Source organism: Empidonax traillii, unplaced genomic scaffold (genome assembly GCF_003031625.1).
Source record: "Empidonax traillii isolate 1590-97213 ecotype Southwest subspecies unplaced genomic scaffold, ASM303162v1 scaffold741:size898883, whole genome shotgun sequence".
Taxonomy (NCBI): domain Eukaryota; kingdom Metazoa; phylum Chordata; class Aves; order Passeriformes; family Tyrannidae; genus Empidonax; species Empidonax traillii.
Window position 1 is genome coordinate 877592 of NW_020955934.1, and position 20330 is coordinate 897921.

General features: G+C 39.2%; 1 protein-coding gene across 1 annotated transcript in view; it reads left to right on the plus strand.

Moving 5' to 3' along the window:
• The window catches only part of ITGA9 (integrin subunit alpha 9), a gene marked incomplete at its 3' end in the record, with an annotated part of 151310 nt that extends 131212 nt beyond the window's left edge, over positions 1–20098 (plus strand). The window contains exons 24-27 of the mRNA XM_027900592.1: positions 10318–10443; positions 10935–11054; positions 12780–12881; positions 19979–20098. Of these exons, the coding sequence (XP_027756393.1) occupies positions 10318–10443; positions 10935–11054; positions 12780–12881; positions 19979–20098 (468 nt within the window). The remainder of the gene's footprint in view (positions 1–10317; positions 10444–10934; positions 11055–12779; positions 12882–19978) is intronic.
• Between the last annotated feature and the right edge of the window lie 232 nt (positions 20099–20330).

Here is a 20330-nt window from a genome sequence, read left to right on the forward strand (position 1 = left end):
ACATCGTAAGTAGCTGAGCTCCTCCAGCTGTTGACTGCTCTCCCTCACCTAGGGCAGAGGACTGATTCTGTGTTCCTGGTTTCCAACAATGCTATATGAAACTAGGTCAGGCTAACACTGAAGGAAATATGAAGAATGCTTCCACGAGTCACATCTCCAAAGAGGCTTGAGTCTTAATTAGTCCTCCCTGCCCGAGGTAAATGGTGTATGTAATATCAGTAGGATATGTTACCAAACTGACTCATGTTCCCTGATTTTTCTCTGTGGCTTTTTGCAAGAATACTAGCTATGTCTGAATACCTTATCATTATCTATTTTTCTATAGTCCATGTTATAATTTGCTCTTTTTGAAGTGGTCTTTTAGCAAATATAAGTAATAGAGAAAGTTACTCTTTCAACACAGTGTTTTTCAAAAGACGATTTTGTGTCAGCTACAAAAAAATTCAACATAAACTGTGGTAAAGAAGACACATTCTTAGATTTAATTTCTAATATTTATTTATTAATTTCGAAGCCTTTGTTAGACCACTAAAATACCATCATTTATACTGTGGTGGCCAAGAGAGGGAAACCTTACTACTGAGGTAAATTTAGTACTGAAGTTCAGAGTAATCAGCCTTAGTGACAATTGAAGAGAAGTATACTTTCTTGTTGTTAACTACTTTTCTAGCCTTTTGGCTTAAAAGTATTACCATTCCTGATATGTACATAACAGTGTCACTGAATATGTGTAGACATAGATCCAAAAGATCTTTCTAAGCAGGTTTCCAAGATTTTTCCTGTTGAGATGTGTGAAATAAATATAGATATGTCTTACAGATGGGCACTTAAGACAGAATAACAGAGAAACAAATTGGAATATTGTATGCAGTACTAGTGTATAGACTGAGTCAATTCTCCAGCTAGACTGAATTAATTCTCCAGCTTATGCCTCCTTTTCAATGGCATTGCCTTTTAATGTTTTATTTAGTCCAGCCTTATATGCAGAAGATCACCTTTCCTTTGACGTACTGCCTGTAAAAAGATGGTGACCCATTTCCTTGGCCCTTTTCTGGTTCCTGTGTGCTGTGGGAGGGGGCGCATTCACAGCAGCAGCAGAGAGGTGGGAGTCTTCTTAACAGATTTTGTCTCCCTAAATGTTGGCACCTCCTCTAAAGTCAGTCATTCTGTACATTCCTACATAGCCAAGAGAAAAGAATAGAAACCAGCCCATCTTACTTAGGGTGTGATAAATTCCTTCTTGGCATTACTTGTTTCTCTGTTTTGGCTCTTCCAGAAGTCTGAGCAAATTGTCTTAGTCAAGGCACTTGTTTTGTACATTTCAGTCAGAGGAGCTGTACACTACCCACCAACAGGGCAAGGACTAGTTTCCACAATAGATGTCATTATTTCTGCACAAGTTATCTGAAAAGGATGGGATGGACTATATGGGTTTGGATAGCTATTAGAAAGCAAGGGAAAACCCTTGAATCTTGTGCTTAGCTTGTTTTTCATTGCCACTGTGCATCTGATGGCTTACCAAAAGGAGGTCCAGCTGGGTGGTGTGGTCTCGAGCACTATGCACGTATGTTTGCAAATGCTTGCAGTGTTTATATTGCTTTTCCCAACAACAGGTTGCATTTCCCTGCACGTTGCTGGACTGAATTGTACATTGTAGAATGTCTCTGTAGAGTTTTAAACAGCTGTTGTGAGACCTCTCTGCATTGCAGGCTGAAGAGTGATAGGAGGCCAGTATGTTTTTATGAGAGCTGTTTGCCTGCTGCGCTAGCATTCACTGGGTCCTTCTGATTACTGATTTTGGGTATGTGGTCAGTAGAAGTCTACTTCATGACTTTCTAAACATCTCTTACATGTTAATAAATATTAGCCAAGCAAATCCTGTCTGGGGTAGTGGTTATCCCTGCTTTACAAATACATAATTGAAACAGCAAATGGTTTGCCTGAGGTCACACAGGAAATTTGTGTCAGAGCCGGGCACTGAACTTATGTATCCTAAGTCTTACTGTTGTAACAGAGAAAGCTTCCCACTCCTTTTCCTACTGCCTCTCTCCCACTGAGTTTTTATTGACTGAAAAGGGAACTAAAATCATGGAGCTTTTCAACGTCTCATAGACCAAATGTAATTAAACAAACAAACCCTAAAAGCAGATGAACTTTGGAAAATGGTTTAGAACAGCTGTTTTTCAGGAGAATTTTTGTAAGCATAGTCATTAAATATTTCAAGCTTTTCTGTATTTTCAACTTCCCAGAATCTAGATTGCAGTAAAGGTAATAAGGTAATAAAATCCTTTAAGACAGTTCAAGTGTTTCTGTAATTATGCTTTTATGCCCATAATTCAGGCATTCTAGCTGTCAGTGTTGACAGAACTTTCAGAATAGCTCTCATTAATACAGAGGATTAGGAATTGTCATTTATCTGTAACTGACACTGTTGATACAGCATTTGTGATTTGATTACATAATGTTTTTTGTTTTAAAGCTAACAATTATGTTGCTGTTTCTCTGACATACAATAAGACAGTGAAATTTATGGGTGAAAATGCATAATAAACCCACTCGAGTTTGTGTCCCAAATACACATATACCACACAAAATAGTTCCAGGAACCAATTCCTTCATATTGGGTTGAGTGATCTAGTCTTTCAGGCACAAAAATTCTAAGAGAAAGAGAGTCACATATGGCCCACTGGAACGGGCTGTATCTCTGCGAGGTGTTAGTAGGAATTATTATCTTGCTGGCCTTAGAGGAAATAACAGCCCTCATGCTTCCTCTGTTCTGGATTTTTAGCTTTATTGCAGAAACTGTTTTAAAATTTTCATCCAGATAAATTTAGGTCACAGATTCAGAAATTTGGAGTTCTGCCTTAGAGATATTCAAATGTGGTTCAGGGGGTATTGGGAGTTTCTGCATCGCTTCTCCCAACAAAGCTCCAATATATAAAGGGAATGAGTCAATAGTAAAAACCAGAAGTAAGCAAGAAGATGGATAACTGAAAGAAAACTGGAAGAAAAAAGTACAAATGAAGTTCCTCCCTATTAGAAATTTTTAATGAAAAGGAAATTATGGAAATATTCAAGTAATTTTAACTAAAGAATTTTTCACCATTAACATTGGGTTTATATAGTAAGTACTCTAATTCTGCAGTGGTAAATTATATTTTGGAAGCAGATAAGACAAATTGATACTAGTTTGCTTTTATGTATGTTTGTATTTGCTTTCTTACAGAGGTGTCAAACCAGCTTAAAAACATAAATTAAATAACTCCGTTTGTTAGTAAAAGTCTTGTAATAGAATAGTATAGGTGATGACACAGAAGAGCTTCACCCCAGCCGAGAAGTTAGTCTTAACACAAATGTATGTTTTCCACTCTTCAAGCCATTGACTATCTATTCTTCCACAAAAGAAAACAGATCAGTGGTTTCCTTTGCTATCCAGCTCGTTTGGATGGCTAAGGGGACATGACTTGCCAAGGAGCTGCTTTCTGGGACCTCCAAGAAGATTTTCACAATGGGAGTTCCTACCAAAATAACCAGGGTATTTCCTGAAGCTGTTCATAAATTAGCAATGTGTCCAGGATTACTCTGGTGCTGGCTTTATGGAACTGGATCAGACTGTTGCCTTCCTGCTTTTTTTTTATTTGCACTGCATAGTTCTTGAGAGCAGTACTTCTGGGGGTTGCTGCTAAGTATGTGCAAATTGATTTCAGAACCAAGACCAGGCAAACGTTGTAAGATCACGCTTATTGAACCTGATTATTTAATTAAGCTGTATATAAAGTAAATCAGAAAGAACACCTAAAGGCATTGCAATCAGGTTAGCACAGATTTATGGCAAACATGCATTTGGTGTTTTCCTTTTGTCTGGAGGAGCAAAAGGCAGAGCTATGGTGTACTCCTCTAAGCTGATTTAAAACTTCAATATCTCCCCTTTGCTGTTTAAATCTTGCCTGTCTTCATGGCTGTGTAAGTTTACTTATTAGATCTGTGGGCTACTGGTTTTCCTTGCCATCACTGCTATTTTTATTTTAAATCTTTCAAGGGTTGTGTAAAAAGGGGTAATTTTAAAAATTATTTTCTGTTATTTCAGTGTCACTTGAATTTATTGCCAGAATCAACAAAACTGCTATGATTCAAGCATGTTTCATTATCTGTGAATATTAAACATTCTTGGCATATGGAGCAAGCAGTCAGATAACATACGTACATAACTTATTTGTCTACTGTTGAAAGTCTTGACCTTGTCTGGAATTTCTTGTCAGTACCCTTTTTTTCTCAGTGTGACATGTTAGATTAACCCTGCCTGTCAGTTTTTCTCTGTTCACCTAATAAAGGGTGAATCAGTGTCTTTGAATCAGAACATATGTATACATTTCCCCCCTAATACTAGGATGAATGTGCTATGGTAAACAACAAAGGCACACAAGTGCATCTGTTATTTATTTTTCAAGTTTGAAAACTTGAACCACTGCTTAGTTATTCATAGATAAATAAAACAGTTAAAAATATATAAGAAGGGGAAAATATGTAAAAACTCTTTGGCAAAAATTTCAAGAAGACCACAACCAAACTCCTTGTCCTTTGGCAACAGCATACCCTAGGGCTGAACAGAAAGGCATCCATTTCAGAGTTGAGCAATGTTAACAGTTTTGTGAAATGACTGGCCTGTGTTCAGGCCCTGAGCATGTTTCTTGCAAGTAAAATTGCTGTTCCAAATATCTTATGTCTCATGATGTTTTCCCTGAGCTTACTCATGCCCTTTTTCTGAGGTTGGGTATGGGTTTTGTCCTATCAAATACACTCACGTCTGAATTCCACCTTCTTGCTTGCTTTGTACCAGTTTAATTCTGCTGAATTCCAGGCTAATAACTAGGGATGATTTAGCTCAGGAGGGGAATCAGGCTTATGGAAAGAACCTGGAAACTTTAAGTTTTAATATCACAATTAATTCTTTTGCATTAGTGGAAGTCCAGTGTTGTGTATAAGGAATGAGATGCAGATACACATTTGCTTACTCGTTTACCTTGTAAAATGTCAGTCATTAAATATGGGAATAGCCTTCTGCTTCTTATATGCAGCAGTGCAGCAGGAAGATTGTACCTAATGTTTTCTTGGAAGCAATAGCTAGTTTTCCTTCTGTTTTTCAGTCTCATTCTTCCAAGAGACTTCTATCACTTGCATATACTTAACAACATGCTAATATCCCCTTCTTTTGCTTGGTCCTCAACTGACATGTCCAGCTCCTTGTTTGGAAATTGTATTTCATTTCCCTCTCTCAGATTAACATTTTGTGCAGGATACAGGGCTCTGAAAAAAAATGAAAGATCTTGCCTTTGATGCATGTTGATAGGTTTAGGTTAAATCTAAGAAGAGGCCACTGGCTTTCAGTCCACCTGTGAAGTTCACGTTACAAGTTGTATGGCCTAAACTTACACTATTTGCTAACAAACCCCAAGAATTTCTGAAAGATCCCAAAGGCTTGTTAAAAATTACCATATTCTTAAAGTAGCTGCAGATAAGGAGAAATTATGTTGCAAGTATACCCTGAAGCTGGGAGACAGAGCTGATGGCAGAACAGGAATGTGCTGAAGCAGCAGGTGTATTATTTCTCCTAGGAACTCCAGCTACCCGCGACTGACCTGGCTTCTTGGCAAGAAGTTTTTCATTGGGTTATCCTCTGTGTTTCAAGGGAAATATGTGGCAATTGTCCCCTATGCACTGGTACTTGTTAGAGTGACAAGCCAAGCCCAAGTATTCTCATAAATACCTACATATGCAGGGAAAGTCAGAGAGGATGATCCCTGTGTACATAATAAATTCAACACACTATTCCCATACAGCCCTATTAAATATCCTGCCATTTTTTTAGGATGTAGTATGTGTGGAGTGTTCATGGTCTGTTTTACTCTGAAATGTCCTTCCTGACACTTTTTCTTCAGAGTAGTGTGATCTTACATCATTAAAAACCATTGCTACTTTGTGGGTTTGGCCCTGCTCTGTAAGACAAAAGTCAGACAGAGTCAAATATTCAGAATCCACTAAAGTCATCCTGTGGTAATTTCTTCCTTGTTGCAGATGGAACATTTTTAAAGCATGAAGTAATGATGTGCATACTTTCTCTGATGGTTATATCTTTCCTCTGAGAAGCTTAGTGGTTTGTGCTGACAGCAAAAAGTTGGCAGGGTAACCCATGGTGAAGGCAGTCCTATTTAAATTTCGCTTAAGCATCTTCATAGGCTCTTCAAGGGGACAGCAACTTCCAGTAAATTAACAAAGCTAGAGACTAAAGAGGCTAACTTGTCTCAATGAGTGTGTGGCCTTTTATAGAATCCTAGAATGATCTGGGTTGGAATGGGTACAGTAAGCAGCATGAAGCTTATTCTGCAGTGATAGTAGATTAGTAAATTGTCAGCCTTTGTAGAGGCCTGTTACACAAGATGCCATTTACAGTCTGGGTAGTACAAATGTTCTGGCTTATATCTCTTCATGTTTATGCAAGTTGCACGTACATGCTCTCATGTTGAATACAGTAGGAGAATTCACGTGTGTGTGTGTGTGTGTGTGTGTGTATGTGTGTGAGCAAGTAGTGATTTTCTGTCCCTTAGATTTTGGATGTCCACCTAAAACTTTCTGAAAGATGATGATTTTAAGTGCCACATGTTAGGTGCCCGAGTGAGGCACCTGACAAGAATGTGTTGTTATTGAGAAATGTTGATGACTATTCTGACATCAACAGAACGTTCAAGAATGTGGATGAGATCTAAGTGCATGCTGTCCTGGCTTTAATCACTCTGATATTCCACAGTGAGTATCAGAATGATTTTTTTTTTTTTTTAACTTTTATTTAGCTTGGGATTGAGCAGTTTGACAAAAATGCCTTTGAACTTGAGATAAAAATTAGAAAAAAACAACACACATGATGTGTTTGTTGATGTTAGGTATTTTGCAGTCTATGACAAGACTGCTAGGAAATGGTAACATCCTTATGCATGTACAGCCTGGTATAAAGAAACCATTGTAAATAATACCTTGCGTGGGACAATTTTACTTTTGTTTTTGGTGTTGGTTTACCTCACGTGAAAGTTGAAGATACTCAAGATAGTGAAAGAATGCTTCATTCTAATAATAACAAAGACAAATAATAAATATATCAAGTTATCAATTTTTTGTGAAAATGTTGGGATTTCCATCAGAAAATTACCCCCTTACAAACTTTTCAGTTTAGAATTGATACTCTGAAAATGTAATTTCTTTGCAAAGAATACTTTTTTTTAATTAGAAAAGTTTTCCAGTAGTTTAATGCTAGGATTAGTAGCTAGTAGTATCTACTTTTGTGTTACTAAAAGTTTATGCTGTTACCCCAGAAAAACTCAGGATATGTGTAGTAGTCTAGACTGCATGTGACAACATAGACTATTGAATATAAAGAAGAAAAATTAAAAAATAATTTAAGGTCTTTGAAATTATTTTTATGCTATTTTTTTTTCTCAGTGTAAAGCTGTTCAATGAGATCTGCTAGGTCAGCCACTCATTTGTGACTGCAGCACATTTAGGCCTCAGGACCAGACTCAGAGCAACTTAGAAAAGAGTGTAATATGGACATCAGGTGATGAGGATGCCATGCAGTTAGCCTGGGTTTGGCCTACTTTATGTGTTAAGGTACACTTTGTCTACCTTTGGCTGGGTATAGATTTTAGGTATACTTCCCATACACTTTTCTGTGTTGCCAGCACCAGGCTGCAAATTATTTTATTCAGGATTTAAAATGAGTAACTAGCTTCTGGAAAACAGAATGAAACAACCTTCAGCAGAGACAACTGCAACACAGCTCCTTGGAAGTCCCTCCTTGAGAAGCTGTTCCTGCTTGGTACCTCTCTTAGGGCAGGTTTTTATTTCCCAATCTGCAGTCTTAAAGTGGAATTTAATAAAGCCTCCCTTCTGTCCCTGTTCCCCCCACCCCAGTTTTATTGTTTGTTTGTGTTAGGAGTTGAATGTTGACATTTCTCTGTGGCTTCTGTAAAGTCCTTGCACTGAGTACAAAGGAAATGCACATCTTTTTCCACATCCTATTCACTCCTCAAAAAATAAATCCTTTCTGCTGTTTCTGTGAGACATTGGATCCCAGGTCCTGGGAAGATCGCTCTGGGGGATAGTCCTCTTCTGTTTATAGGCTGCTGAGACCACACGAAAATTTCCAAAAAACTCTGGTTTGCCATGTACCCTGAAACTCTTAAGTCTGACAAAGAGCCTAGCTTCCTATTCCATTTCAAAGACTTGTACAGTTCTTGCATCATAAGCATTTGCTCATGCAAAGCCCCTAAACTTTGCCAGAAATTCTCTTTCCTGTGTACCAAATTATGAAGTTGGTCACAAGGAGAAAAACAGGTGGCTGAGGCAGCATCATGTTTGAACAAGAGGCTTACAATGAGGCCAAATCCTGATTTGTACGTCACAGCTGCAGTTCAGTCTCAGCATGATGCTGAGGAGAATTTTGGAGCTTTATGTTAAGATTTTATTTACCTGATTGTTTTCCTGCAGCTGAATATTTCATTGAAAACAGTTTATTGAAAAGTTGGCCAGTTTTTTTCTGACTGGTTGACTGAATCTTTCTAAGTTCAGAGTTGGTCCTCTAGAGGCGCCTTTCTCTGTTTCAGCTAAAACGTTTTGAAAAGGCCAACCTTCAGTTAAAAAAAAGATAATCATTTAGAGGAGAAAGGACCGATTTCGTGTTGCTTCATACTACATAATTCCTTTTAGTTTTGTGAGATATTTCTGCTTTGGTTTGTTCTTACACCACATTTTTACAGGATGTAAAGCAGGACTATTTGGATAGTATGCCAAAAGCTGGTATAGTGCAGAAGCTCCTATTGTCCTTCCTGTATCTCTTGTATGAATCTGGTGACATCTGTCCAAGTGTCTGGTAATTTAAATTCTCAGGAAGAAAGAGCAAGTACTGAAGAAGAGAAGTACTGAATACATCTTGACTTTTTGCTACTCTTAATTAACATAAACCTTCGAAGTTGATATGGATCTAATTTCCATGTGAAGAAAGATCAAAGAAAATGGATGTCCATGAGCTTTGTGAGTCTCTTACCTACAATAAATAATGAAAACTCATTTCAGGTGATCTGGACAAATGATGAATATCATAATCTTAATTTTCAGTTTATGCCAATGAGACTGTAAACTGTAGGTGTATCTCTTAGAAATGTAAGGACATGTTATGTAAAGACATGTTATGGATATGTACTTCAAATAACAGATTACTAAGGACTTGGGGGTCAGAAAAGGTACATTTTTCCAAGAGACACAGACATCACTTATCTGGAAAATAATGTTTAAAGTCTAAATAGATCTTTGGGTTTTGCTTCTTTTTTGCAATACTTAAGTATTTCGTGCCTAATCAGACTCAGAGCATGCAGCAATTTCATATCTTTAACAACTCTTTTCCTCCCTCCACCCTTTCAAGGGTTTTTTATGAGAATAAGGTACAAGTTTTCATCCCGTTAGAGGGTGTGAGGATGTCAGCAGCAGGATGTGTAAGAATGTTAGTTGGTGGTTTCTGGGAAAATCTCTCTCTCTCTCACTCTTACAGGTTTTAAGGATAGCAGCAGGAGTAATTTGCTGATACTTTTTTGGCATACATTTTATTAAATTCTGGTAAATTTTCTTCAGTGAATATTCATAAGCTGCAAAAATTGAGAAAGGTTTTCTAGAACAAGGTTATCTTGACTGAAACTCATTTTAACAGAGCTTGGTCCCTTTCACTTGCTTCAGTCATCTACTTTGCTGGACAAATGAAAACACTAATGATCGAAAAAGTTTAATTTTTTTTTTTATTGCCACTGAAGGTAAAAGAGTGTCTAGATTGAGCATTTAGAGGAAGATGTCATTTATCTCATTAGGTCTGATATAAGCAGGGAAACAGCTGAATTGGCCAAAACGTCAAATAAATACAGTTATGAAAAAGGTTATACAAAGGGTAACACTGTTGACTTAAAATGCTACATGGTGATTTTATGTATTTTGCTGGGGTTTTCCTCCTCTATCTCTATCTTCAGACATGTAGAGCTAGGTTAGAAATGTTCATATCCTATCTAGTCAAAGCGTTTGCAAAACATGGTTTGTCTGGCTTACTTCCCATATTTTCTTTGGGTTTATTTGACTCCCAAAGTGGTTATTTTTTTCCTTTGGCAGTTGATGGTAGGCCAGACATATAGCTCACACATAGGTGTATTTTTATGGACAGGCTAATCCCACCTTCTCGTATAATTTAGCTTAATTCACAGGGATAATTGTGATTTATAATTGTGCATGCAGGTTGGCCAGGACAAAGGAAGCTGTTCTTTCCACAGAAACCACAGCCCATGTGTTGTTCCTCAAGAGAATGAAAATATTTTCCACACAATATTTGCTTTTTTCACGAAGTCCGGCAGAAAAGTATTGGTAAGAAATGGCACCACTTATGACACACTTGAACACACAGCATAGTCTACAAATGATTTTGCACTGCTTGGCAGGAAGATCTGAAGCAGATTGTTCATTGCAGAGCAACACTTTGGTGAATACATAACACAGTTGATCACCAGAACTTTCCTGTTGTGTCAAAGGCACGTGGGGGCAGTGGGGCACTGCACTGTACTTGGTGCCTGAGCCACGCAGAGGGCTGATGTGCAGCAGTGACCCTGCTCCTTCCAGGGTGCTTGCCTGCCTCAGCACCTCTATAGAGGGCTGAATTTTATCAACTGGCTTGCTTTCATTCAGGTCTCTGTATCCAGAGGTCTTCAGGTCTTAAAAGTTTCTGATATTTCAGTGTAAGAGTGCTGTACTCCAGCAGTTTACTCTATACCTTAGTTTTCTGGTGTATTTGCTGTCACACAATTTATCATTGAATTTTCACCCCCTTCACCTAACAGCGTTTTCCATATTTCCTATAGGACTGTGAAGCACCACGCAGGTCCTGCTTAATTATGCACTGCAACTTAAGCTCACTACCCAAAGCAGAGTCGTGTGATATAAGTATCTACATGCTGCTGAATACTGAGATACTCAAGAAGGTACGTGCTTCCCTTGTAGGTTGTCCTAAGGACCAAGTTAAGTGTGCTTATGTGTGCCAGTGAACTCAAAACTTGAATTTCTTTCTCTCTCTACTAGTGTGTTATAAAAAAAATTGTGGTATCAAGGAAAACAGATATATTTATCAACAGCGTGTACGATGGAGGTGTTAATCCTAGTTCTTACCCATTACACATTAAGACAGGAATAGACTAAGTTCAGAAATTTATGTATTGAGAAATAACAAATGAGTCCCCTAATGGTTGGGGTGTGGTGTTAAGGCTAGAGAGTTCTGAAAGTTGAATTAATTTCTGAAAGTTTTCATTCTGAAAAACGAAAAGCAGAGTAAGTGAATATAAACTGTGACCAGCTATGTATCATTCTTTCTGTGTAAACAGAGAGATGGTAGTTTTTGGTCATTTTTATTTCAAATTACTATTATTCAAAGAAGATGGATCATGAACATATGAATGCTGAGCTTGATGTTTGTGACACGGAACAAATGGTTTCAAGTTAATTTCTGTCTTCTCTGAAGACACTGAATGAGACAACAAATCTTAAATTTTAAGTGATTTACTGCATTTTGACCTGTTTTCCTTTACTTACAAAAATGCTGACTCTCTAATTGTGGCAAGGTGCTCTAAGATTATGAGGGTTTAAGATAACCAGAAGAGAAGGCTGATAACATGAGCCTACTAAAATAAACATGTCTTTGATAAATGCTAGATTAAATGCATCAGAGAGAGCTCTAATTAGAAAACAGTTGCTAAAGTAATTGATAGCCTTGAGCTTTTCCAATTGAAACCAATGGGTCTCTTAATGATGGTTCATATTTGAAAATAGGAAATATGGGCAGGGCCAGAAATTTCAGGTATTTGTTACATGCTTATGGAAATGCTGAAATATGTAAAGAAGTAACTGAGTACACACAAAATGTGCTTCTGGAAAATTCAGATTTGGGAATAGCCAGGATTCACCCCATCTACTGGGTGCCTTGCAAGATTGCTACTAGCAACGGTCCTTTAAAAGATACACAGTGTTTACACGTGTTTGGGCCAGTATCACCAATGTGTGCCATTTGCTACTTACCACCTGCTCTTCCCAAGGTGAACTGTGACTAACCTCTAAGCTGAAATGGCTTCTTACTGAAATGTGCCTGTCCAAATGCACCATACATTTCATGGCAGAAATATATATATCAGTAAGATGAGATGTACAGTAAATATTTGGGATATCTGCCATGCACAGATTCTAATAATTAAGAAGTTTTCCCCTGGGGTTATATTGGAGTTTATCCCAGATTTTGTGTATCATTTTTCTTTTCACTTGAAAAACAATTCAGAAGTTTTTTTCATGGTTAATATTGAACCTGCCTGTGTTATTGGCAATATTCTGTCTTACTTTTTTGATAGATGTGGGAAACATGAACAAACCTAATACAAAGTATGTGTTTAAAGTCCAACATACCTGATTTTGTTTTATTCTGAAATGTTATGCTCAGTTATATCTGTCTGGTATGAGCAAAAGGAATATTTTTTCAAAGCGGTGTTTTAACCAGGCTAATATTTAACTGTCAGCCTAACTTCTACTAAGCATTTTCTAGATGTTTTTATTACAATGGCAAATTTTGATGATTTGGTTTTGGTATTTTTTTGTTGGGGGGTTGGTGGTTTTGTTTTTGTTATTTTGCACCCTTAAATCCAGTTCTTCCTCTTTTTACTTCTCAGGACAGTTCCTCAGTCATCCAGTTTGTCACAAGGGCAAGACTGAGGGTGGACCATGACCTCAGAGTTGTGGAGGTGCCCAGTGGGAGCCCAGAAGAAAAACCAGTAAGTAAATAAACCTGAAGAGAAAGGTTTCCTGATCCGAGTGGGCTGGAGATCACTGAGAGCTCTATCCAAACTGGAATTTGTGGCTAGGCTTGGGCTGGGCCAGCCAAGGCTATGTTTGGCTAGACCTACAGTGCTGTGAACTGTGCTTCTTGGTTTTGCTCTCTGAGATAACTGTGTCATCAGAGTGATTGATGTTATGTGGAACTGGAGAGATCTGTGTTGTGCAAGCTAAAAGTTTAATACCCTCGAGGTATTCATGCAACAATTAGTTTTAGCTTCCTGCTTTAGGGTTAATCTAATTCAGATTTTCCTTGAAATTCAACTTAATTTTTGCCTAGTGAAATTTTAAAATTTCATTTCTTATTCCTCTCTCACATGAGGATCAGAGGTAATCTAGACTACTTTCTATTTTTCTTCTTGCTGTGTGTTTTCAGAACATGATCCCTCCTCTCAGTTATTTCTCTCCCTAGTGGATGTCATCTCCACCAGCCTATACAACCACTTTCTTATTGCCTCCATTTTAAGTGAGTGACATTGAGGTCTCGGTATGAGAGCACTGAGTTCAACACACTTTTGGAAGACACTGACGCCCCAAATTAAAGCACTCATCTCAGAGATACTGGACTTAAAATCCCACAGGCAAATCAGGCCTACATCTCATTGCTACTTTAAGTCTGAAAGTGGAGACACCACTATTATACCCATCTTCTCCACTGTCGTGTTTAGGAAACTTCCCAGTCTGACCATTCACAAGACTCTCTGACAGTCACACTCCCAGCACCAGAGACTTTCCCTGCTGGTACCGAAGCCCTTTCACAGTGGGCAACTCTAGCTGAGCCAACGGGTGCCTCGTTTGACTCCCTACAAACCCCACTCACACACAGTCAGACGAGGTTTCCTTACTGGTTTGACCCCAGATTTTCCATAGCAGAGTCTCAGATGTCTAATTACGTAAAGCAGTTAATTCATGGTGTGGTAACAGAGAAACAGTCTGATCTGGGCGCCTCCAAGGAGGACCCCCAACCAAGGAAACTCTGGGTTTTTATCTGCTCACAGTCCAAGCTGCATGCAGGACACCCTCTTCCTCCAGAGTCCTTTACTCCTGCTGTGTCTCCCAGTGTCCATCCACTTGACTGGCTCTACTGATCTTCCTGCCTTTTGTTATCCCATAGGTTGGCAGTTCACTGCTATATCTCTCAGTGTCCATTCACCTGGCTGGGACCACCTATCTTCCTACTCTTCATTAACCATGCTCTTGTCTCAGGCTCCCATCCACTCAGTCCTCATGTCAACCAGCATCTCAATCTGCAGCTTGCAAACTGAGCTACCTGCACCAGATGTATTTCTCAACAATCATGTCTGTAACCCTAGTTTTAACTTTGATTTTATTAGACCTGTCAGAAAAAGGAATTATTTTATATGACAGGACCTCATTTTTCCCCTTCTGTTTTATTTTTCTTTGTCAGGTTTCTGGACCGTTCTAAAGTGCATTAAAGAATAGGCTTGGCAGCTGAAATGAAAAACATAGCTAATCTTTGCTGGGAATGTGCCTTATAAGTGACCTACAGCCCTTATTGTTGATACATTGCTTGATCTCTAGTTCTGCAGGTTGCACAGAGCAAATCTTGCAATTGTATGGCAGAATTTCATTAATGACTGAATAAAATCTGACTGTGACACCCATGCCCCAACTGAAATAGAAACTAGGATCTCTATGCCAAATATTTTCTTCTGTAAAGGTTTTTAGAATCTCTCAGAATGATAGGCACAATGTAAAATGCATGGAATTACTGTTATTTAATATTCAATATTTAGAAATACTTTTATCTAGGAATGCGAGCTCTGTCATATTTCATGGTTATCTAATGCTTGAAGAAAAAAAAAAGAAAACAAAGAAAAGGAAATTGTCCTTTGCCTGTTCCCAGAAAGCCTTTCAGCAAGTCTTGAGTTGCATCAATTATGAAGTGCACTGTGTGTGCTGGGAAGCTATATTAATCTTAAAGCAAAAGATTGCTTCTAGGTCCTGGGAAGCCCTAAGTGTAAATGAGCATGCTTGACATATTGTAGCCATGTAACATCAATTTGTAGTTTCAAGCCTTTTCTCATCTGAGTGCCATTTGCTCTCTCCTTTATGCTATTTCCACATGTCTATTGGCTTTGCCACTGCTGTATGTTTTTCAGAGGGTCACGTTCAGGCAAAAATTTGAGAGGTGGTTTTGGCTCAGGGTATTCATTTTCCCCTGTTCTCTTCTTGTGGAATGCAGAAGGGAATAGTACATGTTGCAAGCCACAACTATTCAGCTGGAAATACAGAAAGGAGGAAGAAAATGTCTTTGTTCGTACTCCTCCCTTCCTGTTTAAAGGTCATCCCATACTCTTCCTTGACCCTGGACTGCTACCACATTCATTTGGATAGCAGTTCCTTCTGAACAGTTCTGCATGAACTTCCTATGAGTTTGTGTTCTTGAACAATAAACAAAACATTTTCTTAGACACTTTATCATGGTAAAGTAGAAAAGGCTGTTTTGCTCTCTAAGGCTAAATGTAGACTTATTAGCGGATTTAAATGGTTCTTTAAAAACAGTGTTCATTAATTCACTGGGAACTTTTGTAATATACTATACAGTATCAGTGTGCAAACTCTCTGCAAAGAAGACTAATGGAAAAGGAAGACAAACGGAAAAGGAAGAGTGATATTTGGGATGCTACTATAAGAAGTACCACTGGACAACTCATATAAACACCAGCTTTGTCAGAAACTCCAGCAGACAATTCATAAGGGAGATGCAAAAGCATATGTAAAGATCTCTAAGTTGGGTAACAGGCTGTCTGTGAAATGAACCCATTTTTTCCAAAAAAGGGTGCATTTATGCAATTCTCAGGACATAATGTCTCCAGATTTGGATATGATTTTATGTGATTTGGAATCGTATTTTCTGTCTCTGGTTACAACAGGCTGTTTGAACTCTTATTTTGGACAAATCACGTGAAGAAGGTGAGCAAAGTTTGGGTTTGGCTTTGTGATTCACAGTGGTATTAACACAAGTATATATTGGCTGAAACTGATGGTGTGTTATTTTCAGAAGGCATACTTAATTTTCTTCAGCATATGGGTTTCCATGAAGGTTTGGCTCCCTTCTTCTCTGCATGTGAGGTGAAACCAACATTAAGCTCCATGAGACCACAGCAGTCAAATACACCGAGTGTGCTCACCATTCTGTGCTCACTGCTTGTGTGCAGGAGGAGGATGAGTGCTCTCAAAGAGCAAAAGGACTTCCTGTAGAAGTGTGGAAGGAAGAATTGGCTGGATTTTACTACAGCAAAACCATCTGAATGCCTCTGATTCTTCCTGTCTTGAAAGTGAGGGCATGCAAAGCTGAATGCATGAAAACTCCAGATAAAACGCATGAAGCATCTGCAAAATAGTGCCCTGTAAAGCTTAAGGCTGCTGTATAACTGGTGCTGTCAGCTAAGTACAGGTATGCTCCATCAGGCCTTTGAACATTTCCTACCATCTGGGTAGAATTCACTTTTCTCTCATTTTCAGCACAGTCACCCTAGGATTAGTGCAACACAGGCAAGTGGTTCTCCTCCATGGATTTTTTTTTTTTCCCTCAGGATTTAGATAGGTTTATGTTTGCAATGATAAACAAATATATATTTTGGGGAAGAACAATAGCAAAAAGAAAAACTCAGAAAAATTAAGCTTATGCTTGTGAAGACCTGCAAGGTATCTTTATATGCTTCTTTATGTGCAAAGAGATTTAAATGCATATTCACGTGCCTAAGCTTTAGCTGCCTGCCTGCAGCATGGAGAACTTTGGCCTGTTCTCCGTGTCTGTTGGAAGGAGCAGCCTGTGGGACTGGACAGTGCTCATGATGTCCCAGTGTTTTTCAAATGCATGTGGAAATACTTCTTCCACTCAGCAATCCACCGCCAACCACTCTCGTTTTTTAGAAGCACTCAACATTTTCAGGCACCAGCTCTCCAGTTTATCTTTCTGATGCCTGGCTGTAGCTTTCTCCAGCAGCTCAGCAGCCTCGCACCAGTGGGTTACTCACTGCTTTGTTGTTTTCACCATGTTTTGGGTTTTCATTTTGTTGCTTTCCCTTTCCATCTGCTATTGTAAAATTCCTTTTACAGATTTACTTGTCTTTACAGTGCAGTCTGGCAGGTAGAAGCACACACTTGGGTAAAGGAACAGAACAATACACAATAACGATAAAATACAGTTAATTTCCCAGGGATAGAGACAAGCATGTTGCAAGGACACCTCAGGTTTGTATTTTTAAAGAACTTGCAATGCTTTTCTTAGTGTATCTAAATAAATAAAATATAAAAGGGATGCATATACCTATATTTACAGATGTATAGGAGAATGGTGTCTTTACTGCTGAAGTCCCCTCAAGCATAACAACACTTAAATGGAAAAGCCAGCCAGCAGTGCAGTGGGGTAGGAAAAACCAGGAATATTTTGGGTGATAATACAGAAATAAAATACCATTTTAACTTGTTCATCAGTGACTTGGATGAATGGACAGATACCTCCTCAGCAAGTTCACTGCCAACACAAAGCTGGGAGAAGTAACCAATACCCCAGAGGGTTGTACAACCCTTCAAAAAACCTGAACGAATTGGAGAGATTGGCAGAGAAGAACTGTCTGAAGTTCAAAAACGATAAATGCAGGGTCCTGCACCTGGGGAGGAATAACCCTATGCACCAGAACAGTCTGAGAACTGACCTGCTGGAATACAGCTCTGCTTGGGAGGACCTGGGGATCCTGGTGGACAACAAGCTGTCCATGACCCAGCACTGTTCCCTTGTGGCCAATGGTATCTCAGGGGGCATTAATCTTCCTAATTGTCAGATCCTGAGGGAGATGATCCTGCTACTAATTGCCAGATAGAGGGAGTTGATCCTGGCCATCTACTCAACCCAGGTGGGGCCACATTTGGTGTAGTGTCTACTTCTGGGCTCCACAGTACAACAGAGACATGGAGCTCCTGGGGAAGCTGCAGTGAAGGGCAGTGAAGATGACTAAGGCACTGGAGCATCTCTCTTATGAGTACAGGCTGAGGGAACAGGACCTGTTTAGTCTCAAGAAGAGATAACTGAAAGAGGACCTCATCAATGTCTATAAGTATCTGAAGAGAGAGTGTCAAGAGAATGGACCAGGTTCTGCTTGGTGGTGCTGAGCAATGGGACAGGAGGCAACGGGCAGAAACTGATGCACAGCAAGTTCCACCTGAATCTGAGGAGGAAGTTCCTTACCATACAGGTGACTGAGCACTGGAACAGATTGTCCAGAGAGGTTGTGGAGTGTCCCTCACTGGAGATATTCAAGTCCCACCTGGATGTAAGTGTGTACAGTGTGGGCTGGAATGACCCCGCTTGAGCAGGGAGGTTGGACCAGGTGACCCACTTTGGTCCCTTCCAACCTTACCCATTCTGTGATTCTGTGAAATGCCTGATAACATCTCACTGATAGAAAACAGCAGTGTGTGTAAATCAGCTATGTTCAGATTTCTTCTCCAGAAAAGCTGTGGTCTTAATCAGCATTAACCTGTGAAACTGAGATGAAGGATCTCTGACTACTTCTTTATGGGAACACCTTGACAAAATATAGCCCTTCTCACCCACTTTCTCTCATCCATGACTGTAATTTTTGTGGCTGTTTGCTGAGGATGCTTAGAGAAAGAGAGAATTTTTCATTAGTGGGATCTTGAGAGGCTGTCCTGTCCCATCTACCACTCAAAGCAGGGCTGTTGCCTGTACTCACTCAGGATCCCCATGGCTTCCTCTGAGGCTTGGAAACCAGGAGGGTTGGAGAACCGAGGGCCTCTTTGGCCCCTGTATCAGTGCTGCCATCTCCTTCCTTTTGCAGCCCTTTCCTGAATGCACACCTTCAACATGCAGATGAGTTGCATGGTATTGTGTTCAGAAATGAAACTGTTTGAACAGGGTCAGCAGTGAGTGAATGTATTTCACGGGTCTTTCACTGGCCTCTTAAAGATGAGTGTCTTGGGACTGCGTAATTGTATGTGACTATAACTCCTAGATTTTCACTCACTTTTAGCAAACAATTTTTCTTTTAAGACTAATTTAACAATTCATGTCAACAAAATGGTTTTGACATTTTTAAGCAAAGATGATGAAAGTGGTTTATGAAGGAGGAAGAAAAGCTAACTACTTCGTCTTGCAAAACAAAGCCAGACAAAGTAAATATATTACATCTAAAAAGTCACTGCTTCCTCTCTGCGTTTGCTGGATATCAAATTGCAAAATTTAACATAGAAATAGCCCTCACTGAGGAGAGCTGTTCTTGAGTTTTGCACTAAGGCACTGGTTTTGATTGAAATAAGAGACTGAAAATTCACATAGGGTATAGGAATAGTATAATTTGCTTACATTTTCTTCTGAAGACAGATGGTGAAGGAAGGATCTCTGTTGGCTGTATTTCTCTGCCGTACATACTAGAGAAAAAGAGAGAAGAGCTAGCTATCTGCATTCCCAGAAGAACCCATGACTGCACATGCCCTTGCCTTGTTCACACAATGCGTCTTGTTCACACAATGCGTCTTGTGAAGCACAGCAGGAATGATTTAATGAGGATGTATGAGTTGTCTGAATTCTTTTGTGAAAAAAAAGTTAGCCAGCTCATCACAAGCGTTTCATGTGAAGCCTCAGGGTGTTTGGCAGGGCCGAAATGTGGTGAGTAAGACAAACTGTGCAAGATGTCATGGCAATCCCTGCCAATCCAAAGGATGGAGTTCTTCATGCAAAACTTTGTGCCCCTTGGTGGCCCAGCACCAAAACAAGCTCAGTGTTTGGGGCTGGGGACTGACAGGGTAGGTCTTATTTTGGAGTGGAAGCTGATGTTCTTTGGATCTAACACATGGCTACTCAAAGTCCACTTGAAAGCTTTAAATCCCTTGTGAAAAATAGATGGAAAACACTAAATGGATTCCATATTTGTTTGACAGATGAAATATGATCAGGGAGGCCACCGTGCAATGTGTCTCATAAGATGAGTACAAGAGAAAACAGTACAACTTCCAGTCATAAAAAGATCTTTTTCTAATTGCTTTGTAGGTGGTCTTTGAGGCTTTGCACAATCTGGAGCCTCGTGGATATGTTGTCGGATGGATCATTGCCATCAGTTTGCTGGTGGGAATTCTCATCTTCCTATTGCTTGCTGTGCTCTTATGGAAGGTAAGGTAACAGATGCAACATAAGCACCAAAGCTAGTCCCAGGAAAAAAAGCTCAAATTTATCCTTGTATTTTTAACATCTATTTGCTTTAGGAACTGAATAATTAGTCAATAAAAACAGTTTCATATACAAGCTTTCATGAGGGACAGGGAAGAACTCATGATGTAGAGAAGAATTGAAACAGTGGGGCATTTTAGGGCCTGGTTATTAAAAGTTGAAACCTCTGATACCG